Here is a 21,810-nt window from a genome sequence, read left to right as displayed (position 1 = left end):
GTTTTATTCCAGCTAAGTATTAATGCTGATTTTTTAAACACTTGGAAATGGTAACCAGTGCTGTCCATTCTTGATTTCAGCTATTAGCATCAAACCTATGCAGGAAATTTGTGTTATACTTCTACAACTAGACATATTTATGTTTGTTTTTTAACAGAAAAATGAAATCTAGTTACCTTTTGTTCAAAACTATCAGGAGTCAAGAAAAAGCTGTGCAGGGGAACAAAATATCCTTCCAGGAGACCCATCAGCAGGACTAAGTACACTCCATCTGCAAACTGTGGAAAAAAAACATTTCTCAGTACAGTTTCTGAAAAAGATGGAACAGGATTGCCCAGACAAGTGGACGCCCAACCCAAGGCTGGATGGGGCTCTGAGCACCCTGGTGTGGTGGAAGGTGTCTGTGCAGGAGGGGTGGAACTGGGTGATCTTTAAGGTCCCTTCCAACCCAAACCATTCCATGTTTCTGTGGTTTTGTCACAGGCCTCTCACCCCTACCCCAACGGCATCAGGTCCATTAGCAACCCATCACCTTCCTGATGGTAATTTTCTTTCAGCTGATGGAAATACAATCTCTCATCTTAGGGAGTGCTGTTTCAGACCAATGCTTAAGGAGATTCTAGGTAATTTAAATGTTTTCCCCCAAAGCAAACAATGCAATGAGCAGAAATAGGGAACGCCCCTTTGAAAGCCTTTACACACGATTTCCATCTAAATCTTAATTTTACCTCTGGAAAATCTCTATCAGATTGCTAGGTGTTCAAATAAAGCAGAAATTCTTAATAACATGAATCAAGACAAAATAAAGCCTGAAGAGAAGACACCTGGGGGTTTTTGGTAGGGCAGATCCCATCCCTTCCTGCCTGACCCTGCAATTTTCCTATGATAACTGCCTCAGTTGTTCACATGGGGAGGTATTAATACAGCAGGATTAAGCTTTTCTTTGAGCTTCTTTTCAGCCAATTTAGCAGCTGAGAACAAGACAGAAGAGCATGCAGCACACTGTTTCTGTGGTGCAATGGAGCCTGCAGCCCAGCTGTCCATGTGCCTGCACAATGGAGCAGCTTTGCTCCTGAAAATCCCAAATTTCCTCTCAACAGAGGCACCGTGCAAAGGCAGGCAGCAAACAAGTGCCCAGTCTGGAGCTGCAGCAAACCAGGCACACTGAATTCCTTCCTGACCAGAACAAGCAGGTCCTCCTTACAGCACTACCAGAAGGTACCATTTGGTAATTGATTTTTATGTTAATGGAAGTACAAAACTGTTTTAGACACTTAATTGGTGAGGGGCTTTTTTGTAAAAACATATTTAGAAAGGAAGGATTTCCTGCTGAAATAACATCTTAGATCTTGTTCAGTAATAATTCAGTGGAATTTCTGGATAAAGCTGAGGGCACAGTCTACAACATAGTGCAAATATCTCTCTCCTTTAAGATTGGCTATAAAATTCTACCTGTGTGTCCAGTTCAGTCACCTCCAAATTCAATTTATTCAGATGCTTGTTCACAAAGGTGATGAGAGTCTGAAATATGAAAACAGTACAATGAAGGCCCGTTCAGCAGGGCAGCAGTTCAACACCAGCAGTATGAACTCCACTCAGAAAAGAATCTGCACGACTGAAGAGACTGCAACACAATCTCCAAGTTTTGAAATTAAAATGTGACATGCAAAACTGTTTTTGAATTATTTTTCACAGAATGAAGAACAGAAATAAAATGAATGTGATATATATATATATATACACATTGAAACACAGAAAACCCCCACATTTTTAGCAGACTATGGGGAACTAATTGGACTCCACTCCAATCTGACAGCAGCCAAAATACTCTAGGGTTAGACCTCTGGCAGCTGTAAACTGGATATCTCCTTGGCATCAGTACAGTCAGGGTACCAGTTGGGCTCCACTCAACATACACTTTGTGAGAACTTTTCTGATGGAAACTTTGATAACTACATGTTGCTCCGTGTTCCAAAATTAAGTTCATGCTGCTAAACATGAAATAAAAAGTAACATTATAATCATGACTTTGTGTATGTAAGCATAGAGCTTAATTGTATTTAATGCATACAAAGTGTGCCAGTTGTACATTATATCCACACACACTCACCACATCCACGCCATCTGATACACATAGGCATGCACATGAACACATTAGGTATTCTAAAAATAATTCCAACCTTTTTCACTACATTCAGCTTGTCTGGGGCATGGTCAAATAAAGTGTCGAATGCATCTCTTTCTGAAAAACATTCAGTGCCATTAATATACTGAGCAGCAGTTGTTGCAGTGCAGAATCAACACTCACTGACTCACACATTCGAGACAACACAGTCAGCAAAATGGCTCAATATACTCTCTGTATTCCAAGCACCAAGTAGATTTGCACTCTTCTCCCTTGCTTCAAGCTGCTAGTAACTTATTCTCTATTACAATAATTTCACGATTATAAGCCGCACTGAGTATAAGCCGCACTTCCGAGTGTCAGCAACTTTTCATTCTTTGTCCATACATAAGCCGCACCTGATTATAAGCTGCACGTTACAATACAGAGTGTGATAAAAGGTATCTGTTCTATCACCATCTGGTGAGGGTGGAGACAGTGATCCTTATCTCTGTGGGAGATATTCTGCTAATGGGCCATCCATTGAAACCAGGCAGGGCATTGCTCTTTATCTTTTCACAACCCATCCTTCCTCCAGCCAGTCATTTTCTGCTCATGGCCATTGAGTCCCACTGTGGGACTGATAAAATTACTGCATCCCATTGGAAGTTGCTCCAGCCAGGGGGAAGAGCCCAACATTTCTTACTAAGATAAAAACAGAGGTTTTGGGACACTAAGGGAGCCCCTTTCTCCACTGGACTCCAGAGGAAAACCGGATTTCTCCACATCACCACTGGACCTCTGGAGGGAAACTGCACCTTGTACAGGAGCACTGCTCCAACTGAGCCACATCTGTCACTGCAGGAGGATGCAGCCACCATGGAATGGGACTGCTACCAACACCCTGCCTGACGGTGTGTCAGGTTGTACTCTGACTTTGTCAGGGTTTGGGGTTTGTTACTTTGTAGTACTGTATTTCTATTTTAATTTCCCTAGTAAAGAACTGTTATTCCTAATTCCCATATCTTTGTCTGAGAGCCCCTTGATTTCAAAATTATAATAATTTGGAGGGAGGGGGTTTACATTCTCCATTTCAAAGAGAAGTTCCTGCCTTTCTCAGCAGACACCTGTCCTCCAAACTAAAACAGCAACTTTTCATTCTTTGTCCATATATAAGCCACACTTGATTATAAGCCGCACTTTGGGTTGGGACCAAAATTTTAGTCAAAATGGTGCAGCTTATAATAATGAAATTACTGCATTCACAAAAAAGCATCATTTTCAAGGAAGATTTGTATTACCTCAAGACACTGTTTCTAAAAAAGGAGCAAAGAATAGTATTTTTATGCATAAATTCTTAAACAGCCAGATACAGACAGCCAAGTCACCAAATCATTTTCTGCAGAAGAACATGAGTTTACATTAGTCACTGCATCTACAGAGGAAGATTTGCCCCAAGGGCCACTGACTGCATTATTAAGCATCTCAAGCAGGCTTATGATCACAGATCTGCAATACAATCCTTTGTACAGATGTTTTGGGCCATTCTCAGGTGCAATTTAGGGCACCGTCTGCAGACAGCCAACCTAAGGTACATGACTAGAGTGATACTGCAGGTACCTTCTGAAGAAAACAGAAAAATACATAAAAATGCACCAGAGCCTTTTCTGAGTAATTTCTGTTTCAACAATCACCTGAATGACAGCAAATGACTCAACAAACATTCATATTCCTCAATTTACAAAAAAAAAAAAAAAAAAAACAAAAAAACACATAAAACAAAACCAAAAGCTAGAGTAGATCCAAATGCATTTGTAAAAATCAGACTTTCCACCAAGGTTGAGGTGAGTGTTTTCTGCTGGCCATCCTCAGTCCTGGCAGTGAGACACAGGACCCTGCATGGTGTGCAGGCCTGCTGAAGAATGACTCAACATCTTTAAACTATAAGTAGGTGATGGATGTAGAATATCAACATTCACCAGCTGGTTCATGATAAGACATCATTTCACATTGTGCTGGGAACTCATGACCATTAATACCTCTGCAGTAATGTTCTGGAAGTTAAACCACAAAGCACATGCAAATTAACATGTGCTGAAAAGCAATGAAATGTGTTTTAAAGATGGTCAGAGGGATTTTAATGCTTTTTTCCCCTTCTGTTAACTGCCACAACAGCCTGTGGTGCACATTTGCCAGGGCAACCTGAAATCCTCTCCTTTTTGCCATTTGATCAAAGTGACCACCCACTGCATGTACACTATGGCAGCCTCAAGAAAAGACACAAAAATCAAATGAAAAGTCAAATGAACTTACCATGCCTTCCTGATAATGCCCTGTGGGGAAAAAAAAAAAAAGGAAAATGAGAAAACAGTTACATATAATTCACTTGCAGATAGTGTGCTGCAAAAAAAACCAAACAACCCAGCATACATGGTAAGACCTTCAGCTTGGTGAACAATGGAGTAGATTAATGGAATGAGGATAATTTTGTGAACAACTTCACCAAGTTACTGCAGCTGAGGATCTGGGTTAGTCTGGAGATTATCAATATAACTTCTCTTGGCTTCACCAAAGTCTCACAGGAGGCCAGATCTCATATTCCCTGCTTTGAACCATATCAGCACACAGCACACCTTGCCTGACTAAAGAGGTTTTTTCATGTCGATTTTGTGAAAACTTTTCCCTCTGCTTTGAAGATGCCTCTACCACACCAACTACAATAGAAATCCAGCCCAAAAAAGGCTGGGGCCAGGTTCTTAAGGACTGCAGGATTTTGGTCCAGTTGATCACATATAAAAATCCATACAGATAAGTCAGTAGTGCAGCTTCTATCCATTCAATTAAAAACCAGAATATTCTACTATTCTTCTCCTTTGGTTTGGAATAGCTTTTCTGTTATAAAATGTTCAGTGAGGTGGCACATACAAGGCTTACTCCCACCATTTTACACATCTAAAGCCCTGCTTTTAGCTCCCCACCTCTCTATTTCCTCCCTCTTTTGTATTTTTAGATGCTTGTTTGCAGCTTTTGAAAAGGCTGAAATACAGTCACTGGCTGATGCATCATCTTCCCTGGAACCCCAATACTGAAATCTAAATATCAGCAAATGTTTGAATTTCTGTGGCACATCTGTGTTCAATTACTGAACTGCTGGCAAAAGTGGTGTTGACATACTCAGTGTTACCAGTTATTTCCTCTTGGATTTGTCGAGACTGGAGGATTCCTTCTCGTTTCTGGAAAAAGGAAGGAAAGGACATTCTTAATGCTTAGGGTACAGTAAAAATTTGTGATCCACAAACACAATTAGATAAGAAACCTGCAGAGTAAGAACTTTTCTTACACAGATTTTCAGTAATATATTATTTGACCTTGCAAGTATTTCAGGGAACTCTTTTATACATTAACAAGAAACCTGAAACTCCACCTGCAGAAGGAAGTATTTCTTTTCCTTTCTCCATTGTTCTTAATTCACTTTTCTTTTAAAGGCCCCAATCCAGCGAGACATTTGAAACACCCAAGCACATATGTAAGTATTTTAGTGGAGGTATGTCTAGGTGAGCTGAATTAAGCCCTATATTTCAATGAACAGCTTGGCAGATGGTGCCCATGCTTCTCCTTTGCAAAGATCTTACTCCCAGGCTATTTGTCCTTTCTGCCCTGTGGCTGTGCCCAAGGTGGCAGAAGCCAACTCCAATCACTGCCCTTTGAGTCAGCTGCAAAATGAAGCACTTGAGGAGTCTGACATTGTTTCAGTTTGCTGAGCACACTCATCTGGGGCCCCTGTAAATACCACACATATGTTTTGCCTCTCTCTGTGTTCTCTCTGTCAATTCTGTTTGCTGGTATTACCAAAAATTTGCAGTACAGAGAGAAAAGTCAGGCAAATGCTGACAATTCCATTTAAAGTCTAGACATTAGGCAATTACTCATGATGCTTCACTCCCTGTCACACAAGGAAATGAGAAAAATAGATTTATGCTGGTCCTAGACCCATCTTCTAGGTGGAAAAGAGAAAAGGAGAATAACCTTTTAGAGAAGTCCTTCATGGTATATGACTTGGGGCTGCTGCTTTTCCCTGCCTTGGAGAAGACAGCACATCCCTCCCTGAGGCAGTCCTGAGTGTGTGATGTGCTGAGGACCAAGCCAGGCTTGTCTATTCCTTCTATACTGCATTTCTAAAATATATTTCTTGATATATATTCCCTTCTACACTGCTTGACTAAAATATATCAAGAAATATATTTATTTCTGCAAGAAAAGCTGAACCTGGCTTCTCTGAGTCACTGCAGGTATTTGGAGCTGCTGACAGTGCTAGGGGGTCTCCATTATATTTTTTTAAAGTCCTGTTCCTAGATACCTTGCACACAGTAAAAAATGCATCCAGGGAGGACCTGTGAGCACTTAAAAGATTTTTTAAAAAAATCTTTTTTTTAAAAGAGTCCAGGGTGTTAGGTACTGGAAGGGGGGCACAGCAGAGCTGCAGAGGCACTGCCTGTCCCACACCTTCAGAGTCTGAATGAAATGCCACAATTCAGGGCAATCTCCACTCCCAGCTGTGCAGACAGCAGTTAAGTGCTGTCTCCAGCACTGACTGAAGAAACTTTGAGTTACAATCTAGTTCCTGCTAGCTCAGCTTGGAATTCCACTCTGCTTGGTGTTTTTGTTTATTTTTCCCTTTGCTGCAGGGGGAAAGGGAACTTTTATTTCCTCCTCATCGTGACTCTGACATGCCACTGATGCCTTATGCAGCAAGAGCCCTGCTGCTCTCATCTCTTGGAGGGGCTGAGCACCACAGCAATGCCATCTGTATTTTCACTGATCAGACTGGCAGTATGGGAGCAGAAAAAGATTTCTAGTGCTCTACACCTTCTGTCTGCCAGCACACAAAAACTGCCTGAAATACACTCCAGTACTGATATTACAAATATTTCCCTTTTGATAAACTGCAGCTAATATATTAAAATAAAAAAACTACACCTTAACCTTGTTGCTGACAATAACAACAAAAATAAACAAAAAAGCTCAAACCAAAATGATGCCAATCCCTTGCTTTGTGTCTGGTAGCTGACCGCTAATATTGATGGGATTTCCACAGTGCCCAAATACAACATCCCCTGGACACTTATTTGACCAGCCTATGTCAAGACAGACCTTCCTGTACTTCTGATTTGTAAAAATGTGATTTTTTTTGTGAATTCCCAACAGAATGGGCCTTAAAACACTGGTCTGAGCACTTCCCTGGAGGCTGCTTCTCATGCATCTCTTAAAAACTCTTCACCTCAAAACTGACCCCAACAATGATGTCACCTATTCTGAGGTTTGTCTCACATTAGACAGAGAATGACACAACAGTCCTAAAAATACAGAGAGGTGCTACTAGCACTGAAAAACTGTCCAGCACGTTCCTTAAGGCAGCAGTGGCTAAAATGTAAACAACAACAAAAAAATCAACATCAACTATTTGACAGTCACTGAGAGAAGAGGCATGAATTCAGATTCCCCTTTAAAAAGAAAAGCTGGACATGCATTCCAATGATGACAGAAGACCTTAGTGAACAGGCTTGGCATTTTCTTCCCTCATGGCTGAAAGACTTCACAGAAGGCCCTGAAGATATTTCTAATCACTTACCATTTAAAACTGGCAACTACTCCTACAACAACAACAACAAAATCTGAAACTGGGGTAGTACATCTGGAAATAGAAAAGATATTTTCTTATCTCCTGTTGTGTCAGCATTTTAATGTAACTGCTTAATTTCCCCCACAAAGCCCCAGTCTAAAAATCTTGCCATTATTTGGATTGCTTTTTGCCAACTCATTTCACCTGGAGGACCATGTTTTATAATTGCCACAGCAAAGTGAAATGCAGAATTATTCTGGAGCTTGAAAGAACAAATACATCTGTCAGAGGTTCAGAGAAGACTTCACTGGAACCTGGAGGCAGTGCTGCTCCAGAACAGTTCAGATCTTCCCAGGTAGTGGGACCAATGATCTCTGATGAAGGTTGTGATTTATTTACACACTCATCTAATCTCAGTCATTCCCTAGCTTTGCCTAAGAGCAGTTTAGACACCCAAGAATTGCTGTCCCACAACATGCTGAAGCCATTCTGGCTGCTCTGCCAATGCATTCTTACCCTCCCTGACTTCCATCTCTTGGACACAAACAATCTGTCAGCTAACCATTTGTGGATGGTAGAAATACATAATTTTTAAGAAGAGGCAAAATGATGACAAGATCCAGCTCTCTGAAAAAGCTCTCAGTCATTTCAGTAGATATGATCAAACAAAGCCTGGGCTTTGTTCAAAGTTATTTATTCTACTGGTATGGCAGGAAAAGAAAATAATAGAGTAGCTACAAAAGGTCCAACTATCACATTTTTTCCTAGTTCAGCTTAAACCCAGATTTCATATTACTCTCATTGCTAAACAGCTTTTGTGCAAAACAGCCAAAGGAAACAAGCTTTCATAAGAACTAGGCTGATTACCTGTTGGACATGAGCACATTTTTTGTTTCACAAATATCATTTTTTCTGTTTCAATGAACTAGATCCAGCCAACACAGCAACCCTCACGTTTTATGTGTTTCTATGCCTAACAAAATCATGAAATGAATTAAAGGAATCTTTCTTAAAAGACTTCATGAAAGTTCTTTGTCCTTTCATTTCTGTCTCTGTCCTGTTCTCTTTACTGAACCACACACAGCAGAATTTTAAAACAGCTACTGCATAGTCTGTGAAGCTTCCCTAGGCTTGATCTTTCTTTACAGAATGCATGAGTGTTTAGAATGAGGTGTGCATGCCTGACCACTAAACTAGGCATTGGGATCTGCTGATGGTTGATTAGAACTCTTGTGAGCTCAAAGGGTAGACAATGCATGACACAGAATCAGTCCCACAGGATGTGAAAGACAGATTTAAAAAAATAAAAATAGAAACCTTGCCTAGCATAAAATAAAAATGAGAAATGTCTCAAACAATTACAGTAAATATACTGGCCCCCAGCCTCTGTTAACAGGAATCAGCAGAGCTCTGGAGTCCCACTGACTTGTTTCCACCAAGGTCAGGGTCTGCAGGACAAAATCTCCTTCAACACTACTTGGATTTATTCTGGTGCAACTGCTTTCCCTGCAAACCACTGGCGCCTGAGCTGCAGCTGTGTAACTAAGAGTGAGCCAGATTCTCCCACTACTGATTGTTTTAAATTGCTTTATCTGTAACTGACTTCAGTGGATTTGCTGTTCAACTACATTAGCCTGTTTAACAAGAGGACAGCTATGCCCACTGATTCCAAGCGGAATTCTGTCTGGAGGTATGGAATGACAGCAGAGGTTCTCGTTCTTTCTTTTAGGACTGTGTTATTTTTCTCATTAAGTTTTTCATCATAAAGATAACCCTGCTCACTGTAGTCAAGATTTCTTCAGCTGGTTTTGGCAGAACTTTGAGATAAACCAGTACAAATAATACATTTATAATAGCCAAAGGAACTATGTTTCTTTGAAGCCTTAGACAGCTAAGTGCAGATTCTCAGGGATTCTCCTACATCATCTGCAGAGAAACCCATGAAGCAGAATCTGAGTCAATGAGTCACTACCAGACATCAGTGACACATTCACCAGAGACTCTCCTTCAGATTTCTCCCTAAGTTACAAAACTTGCTCTATTTGAATTCTAGAACAGAGAATGTTTACTTTCTCAGATCTGTCTTGCAGATTTTCAGCCACACAAAACTTGAGCAATAGCTCTTTCAATCAGTTACTTCAGGGTAACATCAGTTAAAAGACATAAAGACAGTTGCAGTGTGAAAAATAAAGGCAAAGTTAATTGGAGAGAAAGAAAAGCAGATTAAATGGGAAGAGGCCAAGTAAGGTAGAGAAAGCACAAGCTCAGCTGAAAGAAAAATGATGAACAGAAAAACATGAAGAGTTTGAATGGATGAGGCTCTAATAAGGAGACTGACAAAAGGTTTAGTTGATGGGGATTTTTTTGCATGCTTTTGAGAAAACCAACACTGTAATCAGACTAAATTAGCATGCACAGGGCTGAAAAAGAATAGTTAGTTAGTCACCTAACAGGAATCTGAATGTAATAAACAGTGACAATTCATCATTCAATGCCAAGAATGATTTGAATCTACACAAGTGAGAAGAGCGTCAAAAAATGGGGAAAATAATAATTCTAGAGATCATACTCGGTGATAAACACAACAATAATAATGTTTCATATATTTTTAATCTCACAGTCTGGCCACTTCACAGTCCAAGTAAGGTGTTGTGAGCCAGAGCTCAATGTGGGGAAGCACTTGTGCAGTTCAGCAGGGAAGATGCACGTGTGTCCCTGACAGCCAAAGAGACACACACGTGCCTGCCCAGCCAAAAAACCCAGGAGCAGTTTTGCAAGAAACCCCTCAGTGAGCTTCACAACACTCCCATGAGCTGTTTAAAGCCCCTCTTACCTGCACAACAACCACCTGAATGGACACATGGTCAGGGAGTCGGATTGGTGCTCGGAAATACTGGGATAATGCAACCAGAAGATGAAGTATGGCTACGAGACTTTTAGCATGAACAGCTGCAAGAGATATTAAAAGCACAAGTTACAAACTGCAAAGTAGCTAAGGCACAGGTTTTTACTCCTGCTTAGATGCAGGGATGATGGGACTCTTTTCCTCTGGCCACCTGGAGCCAGGGGACACTTTTAAGGCACCCCATCCACAGTGCTCTCCTTGCAACACGTCTGGATGCCACAGGCTTGTGGAGGTGGAAATCTAAAGCTAATCCAAAAGCCAGTTTTAATGTCCCACAGTTTAAGTGCTGTCTGTGCATTCTCCTTGCCTCTCTTTTATTCCCTTTATTTCAATAAGGATTTATGGACTATCAGAAAGATATTTTTGTACTCATAACATGCACTTATTCATTTTTAAGTGTCACAATGTCTGCAGGATGATAAACGAGCCTGTTTTGGCACAAGCCTTAAGCAATAACTTTTCAAACTCAATGACTCAAACATTCCTCATGAAGTTGTTCTAGTTCTGTTATTGAAGCTTTTTTGCAGCAGGTTTCATATATGAGTAGTTACCACTAACACAACTTATAAGACATCAAAAGGCAAATCGTATGAAATCTTCGATCAAGTATCAAACCATTGGCATGAATGTGGATAATTTCCAATCCTTGTTATTGCCTTTCTTCTTCTTCTACTTTGCTTTTGCATTTCCCAGAGTAGTATTCCTAAAAGATCTTTGACACTGCAGTGCACTTAGGTTTTTTGTCCTTGAACTAATCATTAAGTACTACCTTACTGCACTGCTGGAACACATCATATTCACTAAAATATCCTTCCTCATAATCTTACAGAGCAAGTCTCAGCTATGCCATGTTGATACACATCCACATAAAATGTGGCACTGCTGGCAGATGCTGCTGGAGTGCCCGTGCTCAGGGATGAGGTGCTGTAGCAGAACACTACAAAGATGTCTGTCTGTCTGCCTACCCCCGATGTGTGCTACAGCTGGGCCCAGCTGCTGCTCTCTAGCTCTACTCCAGCCCTAAAACACATGTAAAACATTAAATTAAAACTAGAAGTTAAATTGTCAGGCCACTCCAAACACCCCGCCTCCAGCTGCACAACAGAGAATGGAAAGAAAACTTGGGGGAGGTTGAAAAAAGAAGGGGAGGAAAAATTCAGCAGGAAGGGGAAAGTCAAATTGCCAAATGTTCACTCTTCCTCCCTTGAGATATTTCCCTCCTTCTTACTAATTTGTTGTGAATGGAACAGGACACAAAACTGCTCAGCATAAGACAGGTACAGGAGGAAATGTGATGTACTGGTCAAGGTATTCACCAGCATGACATGATTCTGAAAACCAAACTTAGAACAGATCAGGAGGCCTAACTTTCTAAAACTGATAACCTGCTTTCTGCAGCACATAGCCACCAAAGTGTCTTGTGTTGGGAATTTCTATTAGACACTGCTGAGTTCATTCTCAACACAATAGAACAGGAAGGGTGCAGAGCTAGGCTTGATGAGAGTTTTGTAACCAAATCTAGTAGTTCAGACTTAGCCTGAAATGATCAGAAATATTATTCACATCCATGTTGCAAACATCACACAGAGCTCTAGGAACTAACTCTCAAGTCCATCTACTGCATTTCTGCAGGTATCTGTCTGTTTCAACAAACCAATCTAGCAACAGAACACTTAGGCTGGCATGCACGTGGACTTCAGAGCAAACTCACCACAGTCGGACAGACTTGAGAAGACACCTAACTGAAACTGAAGGCTGAGCACCAGGAAACAGGGTAGAGTGGCACATCTGGAAGTGCCCTTCAGAGCAGCTCCTACCATAAATCCCAGGTTTCAGCCCTCCCTTACCATTGGGTATTTCAGAATTCCAGGTGGCACCTACAAACTCCCAGCTGACAACAAATGAGAACAGCATAGCAAACACAAAACTTACAGTCAACATTCCACTTAATGTTTCTTGGAGGCAGTTTAAGGGTTTCATTGATCTTTTCAAGCACTGTCTGTAGCTTCTGTTTCTGAGCAATTTCAGACTGAGTAACTTCTGCAACATTCAGCTTCTCACTTTCAAGCTTCTCTGAAGTGATAGAAGAAAAAATGGAGGAAAACCATCTGTCAGCTCCATGAAGGACACAAAGACATTCAATACACCCAGAGGTACATTCAGGAGACATCAGACTTCTTAATTTATATCTAAGGTTTTTTCCAGAGCCAGTTTCCCTCCACACTTCTGAGCTCCTAAAGATAAATTCACACTTTGCCTTTAGTTACACACTGATAAGGGGAAAGCCAAGTACTGCTCTGTGCCACACCACTGGCTAACAACCATTTGCTGCAACTCTTTTTGGGGAGCACCAGGCTTGGAGGTAAGGCCCATTACTTCTACTGCTGCTGCATAAAGATTATTCTGCATGCAAGTGGCTTGTACAGCAGACCATCAAGCCTAGGAAACAGACTTTAACAGCAACTTTAAGATTCATTTCATCAGTCTCAGCCTCCCAGCTTCTATCTCAGAGGCAGGAGATAAAAATTTTACTCTACCTACTAGTGATAAAACTGAAGTGATTCTGTATTCATAGAGGCAGAGGATCCATCACAGCAAGGCAAACAAGTTTCCATGAAAGCAATAAAACCTCAGGCAATTCCTCTCTATGAAACCACAGCCATTTTCTGCACTCAAAATTTGCAGTAGATTTTAAAATACTTTATGAATTGGTTTGTTATAATTAGTACAGTTGCTATGCATATACATACCTGGTCTATTGTTTGCCCTAAAAGAGTAAGCAAAGATAAGATAGCAGCTCCCTGGTGACACCACCAGTAACAAAATGCTCGGTCACCTATCAATTTACTTCTACAAAAGACTATTTTCTTACGAGATATCTTATTTGGTAAGAGCTGATCCTTTTCCTATCAAAGCCAACTGAGTATCTTCCCAAAGGGACTGAGCCTAAACTACCAGTCTGAGATTGATATCTCCTAATCCAGTTCAAGAGACTGATATCTCCTAATCCAGCCTAAGAGATTGGTATCTCCTAATCCAGTTCAAGAGACTGCTATCTTCTAATCCTGCCTAAAAGCTGCTATCTCCTAATCCAGCTATCTCCTAATCCTGCCTGAGAGCTTCTATCTCCATAGATTTCTTGCACCTCCTCAGCAATCAGTGTATAGTCTCACCACAAGATTGAAGATTAAGTAAGCAAAGACCTGATCCATAAGGGCAATGGAAAATATACCTCTGAAATCTATAAATGCTGGATCAGTATATGCACATTTAGAGTCTGATACACATTTTTTGAATTTTGGGTGAAGTCACTGGAGGTCTGCCCATGACAATCCAATTGCTCAGTCTGGGCATATCCAGCCCATCACAATATATTCAATAGCTTAGCTTTGTGAAGTCTTTATTAGAAGTGCTCACGTGATGTTTCAAGATTCATTTAGGATACTGGAAAGAAATTTACTGGAGACTTTATGAGCTGTAATAAGTAAGAAAATGGCTTTCAAGCCAACAGTGTAAAAAGCACATGCCAACTCTGCATTAGCAGTTTCTTTTCTCTATCTGTGTCTCAGCTGAAGCTCAGTTTGCAGTCCACTGGGCACCATTACCTCAGTCATGTTAAAAGCCAGACATTAAACCAGAAAGAATTCCAGCTTTCCAGAGGAACCTTGTGATGTGAATAAACTGCAGCATGGAAGGAACAGAGATTAAAAACATCCACCATGGCACTGAGAATGCCCTTGCCTTCAAACTCACTTTCCACTTGTAACACAGTGAAGTTTGTGCAGCCCACATGCAGATAATAAATGTAGCTGGCGTGAATGCTGCTGCCAAGACAAGAGCCCTCCCTGTGGGCTTTGTGCTGCTCTCCTCAGCTGCAGAGCACCACACATTGCACTGCAGCCAGAGGGCTGTGCATGCAGCCCACTGCTCAGGGTCTGTAACACAATGCTATTTTTATATCACTTAGTGCCATAAAGGTAAGATGATATCCAGGCTCCTGGGCAGGACCAAGAGATCCACTTTTTGACAAAGTGCCTCAACACTGTGCACGTGGATTTTCTCTTACCAAATAATTTCTGCAATACTTGTCCATCATACAGGTCTTCAGCCAAGTCTTTCACAATAATCCTCTCTCCTACCAACACATCATTAATCCAGTCAATTAGTACCTATGTGGGAAACACAAATTCAGCAGTATTATACACTATTCATTTGCAATTTAAAACACATGTCATTTTCCTTAGCAGAAAGAATACCAAAGCTGCAGTGGCTCAAAACACAGTCTGACATACCTTCAGGAGCAAACAGGAAAGACTCAGCAAGGACTCATCTGAGGTGGCTGTGCCAGTGTACCACAAGGTCTACACAAACACTAAGTGATGCAGAGTCTTCTGGAGTGAAATCTTTCCCTTGCTTTCAGCAGCATTTTAACATCTCATTGTAGAGCAAAAGGCGTTGAAGTTGATTTTCATGAAATGTCCTGTTAAAGTTCTAACCCCAAGGATCACAAAGATCACAAAGGGAAAATCAGCATGATTTTAGATTGGAGTGGGATGGGACTGAGACTCTGGACTCAGGATTTTAGTAGAAATTTTTAAGTCTCCCTGAGCCACATCTAGAGGAAGATACTGCCACAAAAGACTTCCACACTTCACTGGGCTATATGCACCACGTGGTTCCAACTAATTAATATCTAACAAGGGCTTTGAAGTGCTCAAGTGAAGGCCAGGATGGCATTAAAAAAGAGTTGCACTTTCCTGAGAGGGTTTGCATGCTTTCATTACCTTCATCAGTTCTTGTAATTTTGGATCATTTCTTGAATTTGGATCCACCATTGTTCGGACTTCATTCTCCTCTGGAAGTTTTAAAAGAAAAACATTAGAAACCATCCCAGGCACAACACTTCATTTTACATCAAGCTTTCATGTTAAGATGTAAAATTGTTGTGAATTACCTAGCATAGTGTCCTCAGGGTCTAGTTCAAATGGAATGGGACTGAGAGGTAAGTTAATGGCATTCATTCCTTCTTCCTGTAATTCAGATACTAGGAAATAAAAAAAGAAAAGCTTGGTCAAATTTCAATTTAATTTTACTTACTATTTCACTCTCACTAAAAGTAGCATTAATTGTCTTAATTTCTTTATAAGAACATGACTCTATTAGATAAGCCACTGGGTGTAATTACAGCAATAAAGCAAAGCTAACAAAAATGGGAGTCCCAGCCAACAAACCTTTACTTGTATGAGTACATTTTTCATGGATAATGGTGCTGGAAACCAAGGCAATTACCTCAAATCTTTTCCAGGATATGGCCCATTGTCCTCAAACTCTTAAAAGGCCCAGTTGCATGATAATGGTGCTGACATTTTAACACTAATGAATCATTTCAGCTGAGGGAGATGGTTACTGCTCTCAGTATGTCACCGTGGACATGGAGAATAATCCGAGAGCCCACAGTTTGGAGATGGCAGGAAATATGGACAAGGTCTTAACTCGGCCAAAGTCCCCAAACTCTGCAGAAATCAATGTTCTTGAGAAGAAAAGACCAAGAAGATCCAGAGAAGTGGTGCAAAGGGAAGCCTGTCGCTTGTCCTGTGCCTGGCACAGGCCAGAGCAACTTCACTCATTCCTCTGGATGACCCCAAGTCCAACAGGCTGCAAAGAGAAAACCCTTCCTTCACTGCCCAACCATGCCCCCCTAACAGAGGGCATGAAACACCAAGCAGCCAACACACAATGCTGTGCTGTGCAAGAACTCCAGGCAGGGGCAGGGAGGGAACCAGGGCAGGGACCACTCAAGTTTGTACCGTGCTTTGTGAACAAGAGATCAGCGCAGAGCTGATTTACCAAACCAGGAATGGGCTCTCTGTCTTGTCCATAATGTTGCTCTGACCACCCAATTTCCAGTGCACACACCTTCAACAGAACTGGTGGTTAGCTCACCTGTTCCAGTCAGAGTTTAAACTTAAATAACTTCATCCAGCAATCCCACATACAGCCTAAAGATTCAGGCACACCTTCTGACATCTACTGAGATATGACTTATGTGCAGATGCAAGATTCACTATCCAACAATTCAGATTTACCAGATGATGCTTCCCTCAGTTTATTCTGAAAATTACAGAGACAGTTTGTTTCCTAAGAAAAACAGAGAAGTACTCTAAAGATCTGTTTTGACTCTGCCCTCATGGCTCCCTCATAATTAGCTTTGCTTCTTTGGTGCAGTAAGTACAGCTAAATTCACATGAACACTGTGGTCATCAGTCAGTTGGTGTGATAACAGGACTGAGAAATTTCCAAATATTTTCTACGCTTCATGAAATATTTTGTGGTCTGCCAGATGAAACGTTTCTGTGCATGCTTCAAGAATATGTGTGGCTGTATTCAAGCATCTATGCAAGACTCACAGCAATAATTGCTGCTAGAATATTTATTCCTTTTAATGGTACAAAAATAACTCTGAAAACTCCACTACCTTCGACACTGAACCCATAACTTCACTCCATACACTCACCCTGTTTGTGTATCTGTAACACACAAACACTGAGCAGCTGTAAAGAGACATAAAACAATGCTGACAGTAACAGTTCCCTCGATTGTTGTATATTCTCTAACACTGATGGCTGAAAGCAGTGGACCAAATTAATCCCTCCTGTAACTCCACTGAGCTCTGAGGAGTTATAGCAAGGATGAAGTTGGTCCAGCATGTACAATCTCAGGAACTGCTTGCACTTAATGGCAATTGTTGAAACTGCTAGCACTCCTTAGAGGAAATCACTGTTGCTTTCTTGGTTTCATTAACCTCTTTGATTTTTAAAAAAAAATTTTTTTTTTTGTTTAAAATGATTATGGGCATAAAAATGTCAGCGGGTAGAAAACTTCCCTGTGGAGGTCTTCCTTCTGCTCTGAAATGTTTAGCTCATGGGGGACTTCCTCACAAAGCTTCCTAGGCGGAAAATGTGGGATCTTTTCACAGCGGTCCCAAGGGGAGCATAGTAAATAAAATCTGTTCAAGCCAACTGCCTCCACTGAGCTGTCCTGTCCCAAAGGGCTGGATGCTCTGCTTGCTGAGACCCACTGGGGAAAGCAGCCAGCTCCTTCTGCAAGTGAAGGATAGTGCTGAAAGCTTTGGCTCCTGTCTCCAGGGAGCAGCCTGCTGGCAGAGCCTGCAGACAACTCTCCAGGAGACTGAGTGGACCTTTCAAGGTTGAGGCTATGTAAGGAATTCTTTACAAGGCCCACTGAACCTTGCTGCAGCTGTCCTCTAATGTGCACAACATCCTACCTCTACTAGCATGACCTCCATCATATTCTCAGAGAAAATAAGAGAAAGCAAACAAACCCCTGCCACATCTTTGCATGAGAAGTGAACATAAAACACAAATCAGATAATAATAAATATACATGGGGAACTAAAACATTGACGTGTTCTAGAATGCAAGTGTTACATTTACTGCACAGCAGGGGCTAAGCTCTGCTTTCTGTACACTGCTGTAAGCACAGACACCCTGCACACCTGCCAGAGCCACTTACAGAATACCACACCTCCAGATGATCCAAAGAACCCAGATGGATCCAGGTTTTAGAGGACAGCTCCTGCTCAGCCTCTGCATTCTGCAGTGCACAACCCATGCCCCAGGCTGGGATCTGTCACACAATAAGGTTCCTCCTGCCCTCCTGTCCCCCACTGGCAGAAAGCATGATGGAGAAACCCTGAGCCTGACAGCATCTTTTTCATTTCTTTCCCAATCCAGAAGAACAAAGATTTAACTGTGAATTAGTAATACTACTAAAGGAAGCAGGTAAGCACATGCATTATATCAAACTGTATGTAAACTGAGAGAAAATGTATTATGTAGTACAGCCTCACTTTCTAAGAATTTCCATCAAAAAAATACCATGACAAATCACTGCTATACACCTAAGTGTTTATAGAGCAACCACAAATATGTGATTGAGGTTAAGAGTTTGCATACCACAGTTTCAGTAGAGGAGTCCATTTTTCAGCTGCTTTTTCATTCATTTGTTTTAATTAATTTTCATGGAAATCACTTCAGCAACTTAGTATTTTAATAAAAAGAAACAACACGGTATTGGGGCAATTTTTGCAGCAGCTGAAATGAAAATAACATAACTGAATTTCTCAAAATACTTTGAGGGATGGCTTTGGAGCATCAGTACGAGCTGCACTCCAAGCCTTACAGTGTAAGTTCATCAGCTACCACGGGGCTTATGCTCATTGTGCTGATACTGGGAAGAAAAGGATTTCATCCCTTTGGACATGACAGCAAAATCCAGTCCTTCAGGGATTTTTTCAGTCACCATACTGAGTGGAACTGGGGGAATGCACTTTTAAAGCAAGACCCTGAAAAGCAGCAGCTGCATCTGGGCCAGGCAAATCTCTGTGGATTGGCAATGTGAAAGTCCCAGTTTTAACTCTGGACGAGGAAAGGACATTTCTGCTCCGACTTCTGATTCAGCTCCACGTGCCAAATTTCTTATGATGTAATCAAGTGCAACTCCACTGCTATCAGCTGTCAACAAACTTCCTCCCATCATCATGCCAGCACCAAATCTGGCCCCGGAGCCGGGGAGCCCGCGAGCCTGCATCAACAGCAACTACAGCAGCTATTTTAAGCTGGATGGAATTCTCACTGCTCTAGATGTTCTGGGATTACAAGGTCATAAACCTGTGCTATCAAAGCCAGGTGTGTGCTCGAGCAGAGCCTGCCCTGGGATGTGTGCATCCAGCTGCCACTGGAGCTGCACGTCGGAGAGTGCAGCGCTGCCCATACGCTTCAAATTGCCTTAATTCCTCCAGCACATGCAGCCTGTTGCTCCACATTGTATTTATTAGACAGTTTCATTTGGGTTTTTTTACTCGTTTATTTTGTGTGCTTGAAGGCTTTTTGCTGCCCTATTTAGTATTCAGGGCTTAGAGTTATTCTGATTTGAATGAAACACATCTCATTATTTAACTGAGCTCAGCGATGCCACATCACCCAGTGCACTCTCTGTGGTTTATACCCATCATGAAACAAATACAGCAAGATGCAGAGTAAAACAGCCCCTCCTCGGAGTGCTGCAGCCTTCCCCATGTAAATGGTTCTGCGCTTACAAAATTAAAATTACTCAAGTGCTACGACAGGAATGGATGAATTCTGAAAGTGTGCGATTAACTAGAACCAAACTATAATTTTGGAGGAAGACAATGCCACACTGCTTCTAACCTCAATCTTTCAAATCCAGGAGGTTTAGATAGATGCATATACACCTACACACATATATACATACATACATAACATTTCTGCAGGTCTTTAATTGCCTCTCTTTCTCTAGCATAAGGGTTTTCCATTCAAGCTTGTCATAATTTTTAGATTCCACATACACTGGGTTGGGGTTTTTTTGACTGTCTGGGGTTTTTTTTTTGGTTGGTTTTTTGTTTAGGTTCTTCTGTGGTTCTGTTTCTGTTTGTTTGTTTGTTTTGTAGGAGTTGACATTTGCTGACATTCACATGACTCCAAGAGTTTAAGCTTTCTATAAGAAAGTCAAAATCTATCTGATATTTTAAACTGTTACAGTAGGCAGCACTTCACGTGTCATGTCTCTATCTTAAGCTATTTTTTCCTGGGACAAGCACTATTTGGAAGGCTAGCTGCAGACATCATATTGCCAGAACAAGCCTAGATATTTGTACTTATGCCCACATTCAAACATGCACGCCTATGCTACATACATTTAGATACTGTAGCCAGAAATTACAGCCAGTTTAGGAAAAACGCTGATTTTCAGCACAAAATGTCTTAACTGCTCTTGTGTAAGACACTCAATTAGAGCTGAGCCAAATTGAGATGAATTGGGTTTGGGTTTCACATTCCCTTTATTGGGTGCAAATTTCTGGTAAATGCCCACGACCTCGATGGTTTGCTTTTGTAACCACTGGTGCACAACAGCAGCTTTAGTTCTTCTACAGCTTGCTAGGCTGTAATGCAGACTTGAGTGTGAACCACTGCATCCACACAGCTCTCAGTGGATTTGTGCTGATTTGTACCAGCTCACTGCTCCCTCACACACACTCCAGTTCTATAAACTCATCTAATTCCAGGGGGGTAATCCTGGATTTGTACTGGTACATGAGAAAACTGACCGAAATTACTTAAGACAGCTAGAGAATGAGAGAAAAAAAGAAAGCAAAGATAATTTCAAAAAGTCCTAGTTCATTTTACTATTTAGTCAAGCAAACTTATTACATAATTGCTTTCTGGGCCACCTATCCAAAATGTTAATTCCTAATACCTGTGAATGTGCATCTTATAAGTCCACAAAGGGAAAAGAAAATATTAATCTAAAATAGTACTGCCTAATTTTCTGGAATACGTAATTCACTAAACATGGGTTCTGGCAGCTCAGCTTTAACTCTGAAACAAAAGAAATCCACACAAAAGACAATAAATCTGCATTACACATGGTACTAAAATGATCCAATGGATTTATAGATGTTTACAAGTTTGCAGAGTGTGACACAGCGTCCACCAGAAATTTGATATTCACAGCACCAAACATCATAAACATATGTCTGCAACTACAAAAGGGCCTTTTTATGTGGGGATCATTGTTAAAATTGTCTTCAGAACATAAACCTTAAGTTGTAAATGCTACTCCCCATTTATTCTCCAAGACATAACAAATGAGGGAAGAAAAGCAGAGATATGTTTGTAATTGAAAATGTTTCTCAGGAAATGATCTGTACAGGAACATCATTCTCATTCCATTAACTGCTGACTCCAAGCCAACCATTTGTAAAAGTAAATAAATATGCAAACTGGCTGACAACAATGTGCCTGCCTTTAATGTTTCTGCATTAGTACTCAGTCTCCAAAAAAGAATCTATTTTCTTTTCTCATTTCTCCATTAAACCGAACATGGCATGCACACAAAAGGAACAGGAGTAATGCTGTTCACAAAAGGAGATGGGTGAAATGCTATGATTTGATTTTCATGTATGCAAAACAAATTATATGCCTTTTGCCTTGAACTTTCTTTAAAGTCCAAAGCCACTCTTGAGTACCTCAGTGACTAGTTTGCTGTTCCTTTCTTTTTTTTTTTTTTTTGCAATTGGCAGGGATAAAAAGCCCTCCACAGACAGATGTCTGGTCTGGGTAGGTAAAAAAAAAATAAATC

At 41.0% G+C, this 21,810-nt stretch overlaps 1 protein-coding gene across 2 annotated transcripts in view; it reads right to left on the bottom strand.

The window, feature by feature from the left end:
* PARVA (parvin alpha) overlaps nucleotides 1-21,810 on the bottom strand; it is a 61,726-nt gene that overhangs the window by 8,003 nt on the left and 31,913 nt on the right. For both annotated transcript variants that reach the window (XM_033063189.2, XM_033063190.1), the window contains exons 2-11: nucleotides 15,584-15,673; nucleotides 15,414-15,484; nucleotides 14,696-14,798; nucleotides 12,562-12,702; nucleotides 10,558-10,673; nucleotides 5,279-5,337; nucleotides 4,418-4,437; nucleotides 2,181-2,242; nucleotides 1,453-1,521; nucleotides 177-278 (exon numbers count right to left, since the gene is read on the bottom strand). In XM_033063189.2, coding sequence (XP_032919080.1) covers nucleotides 177-278; nucleotides 1,453-1,521; nucleotides 2,181-2,242; nucleotides 4,418-4,437; nucleotides 5,279-5,337; nucleotides 10,558-10,673; nucleotides 12,562-12,702; nucleotides 14,696-14,798; nucleotides 15,414-15,484; nucleotides 15,584-15,673 — 833 coding nt within the window. The remainder of the gene's footprint in view (nucleotides 1-176; nucleotides 279-1,452; nucleotides 1,522-2,180; nucleotides 2,243-4,417; nucleotides 4,438-5,278; nucleotides 5,338-10,557; nucleotides 10,674-12,561; nucleotides 12,703-14,695; nucleotides 14,799-15,413; nucleotides 15,485-15,583; nucleotides 15,674-21,810) is intronic.

The sequence above is a fragment of the Catharus ustulatus genome, chromosome 6 (genome assembly GCF_009819885.2).
Source record: "Catharus ustulatus isolate bCatUst1 chromosome 6, bCatUst1.pri.v2, whole genome shotgun sequence".
NCBI lineage: Eukaryota > Metazoa > Chordata > Aves > Passeriformes > Turdidae > Catharus > Catharus ustulatus.
This window is presented reverse-complemented; position numbering and strand designations above follow the sequence as displayed.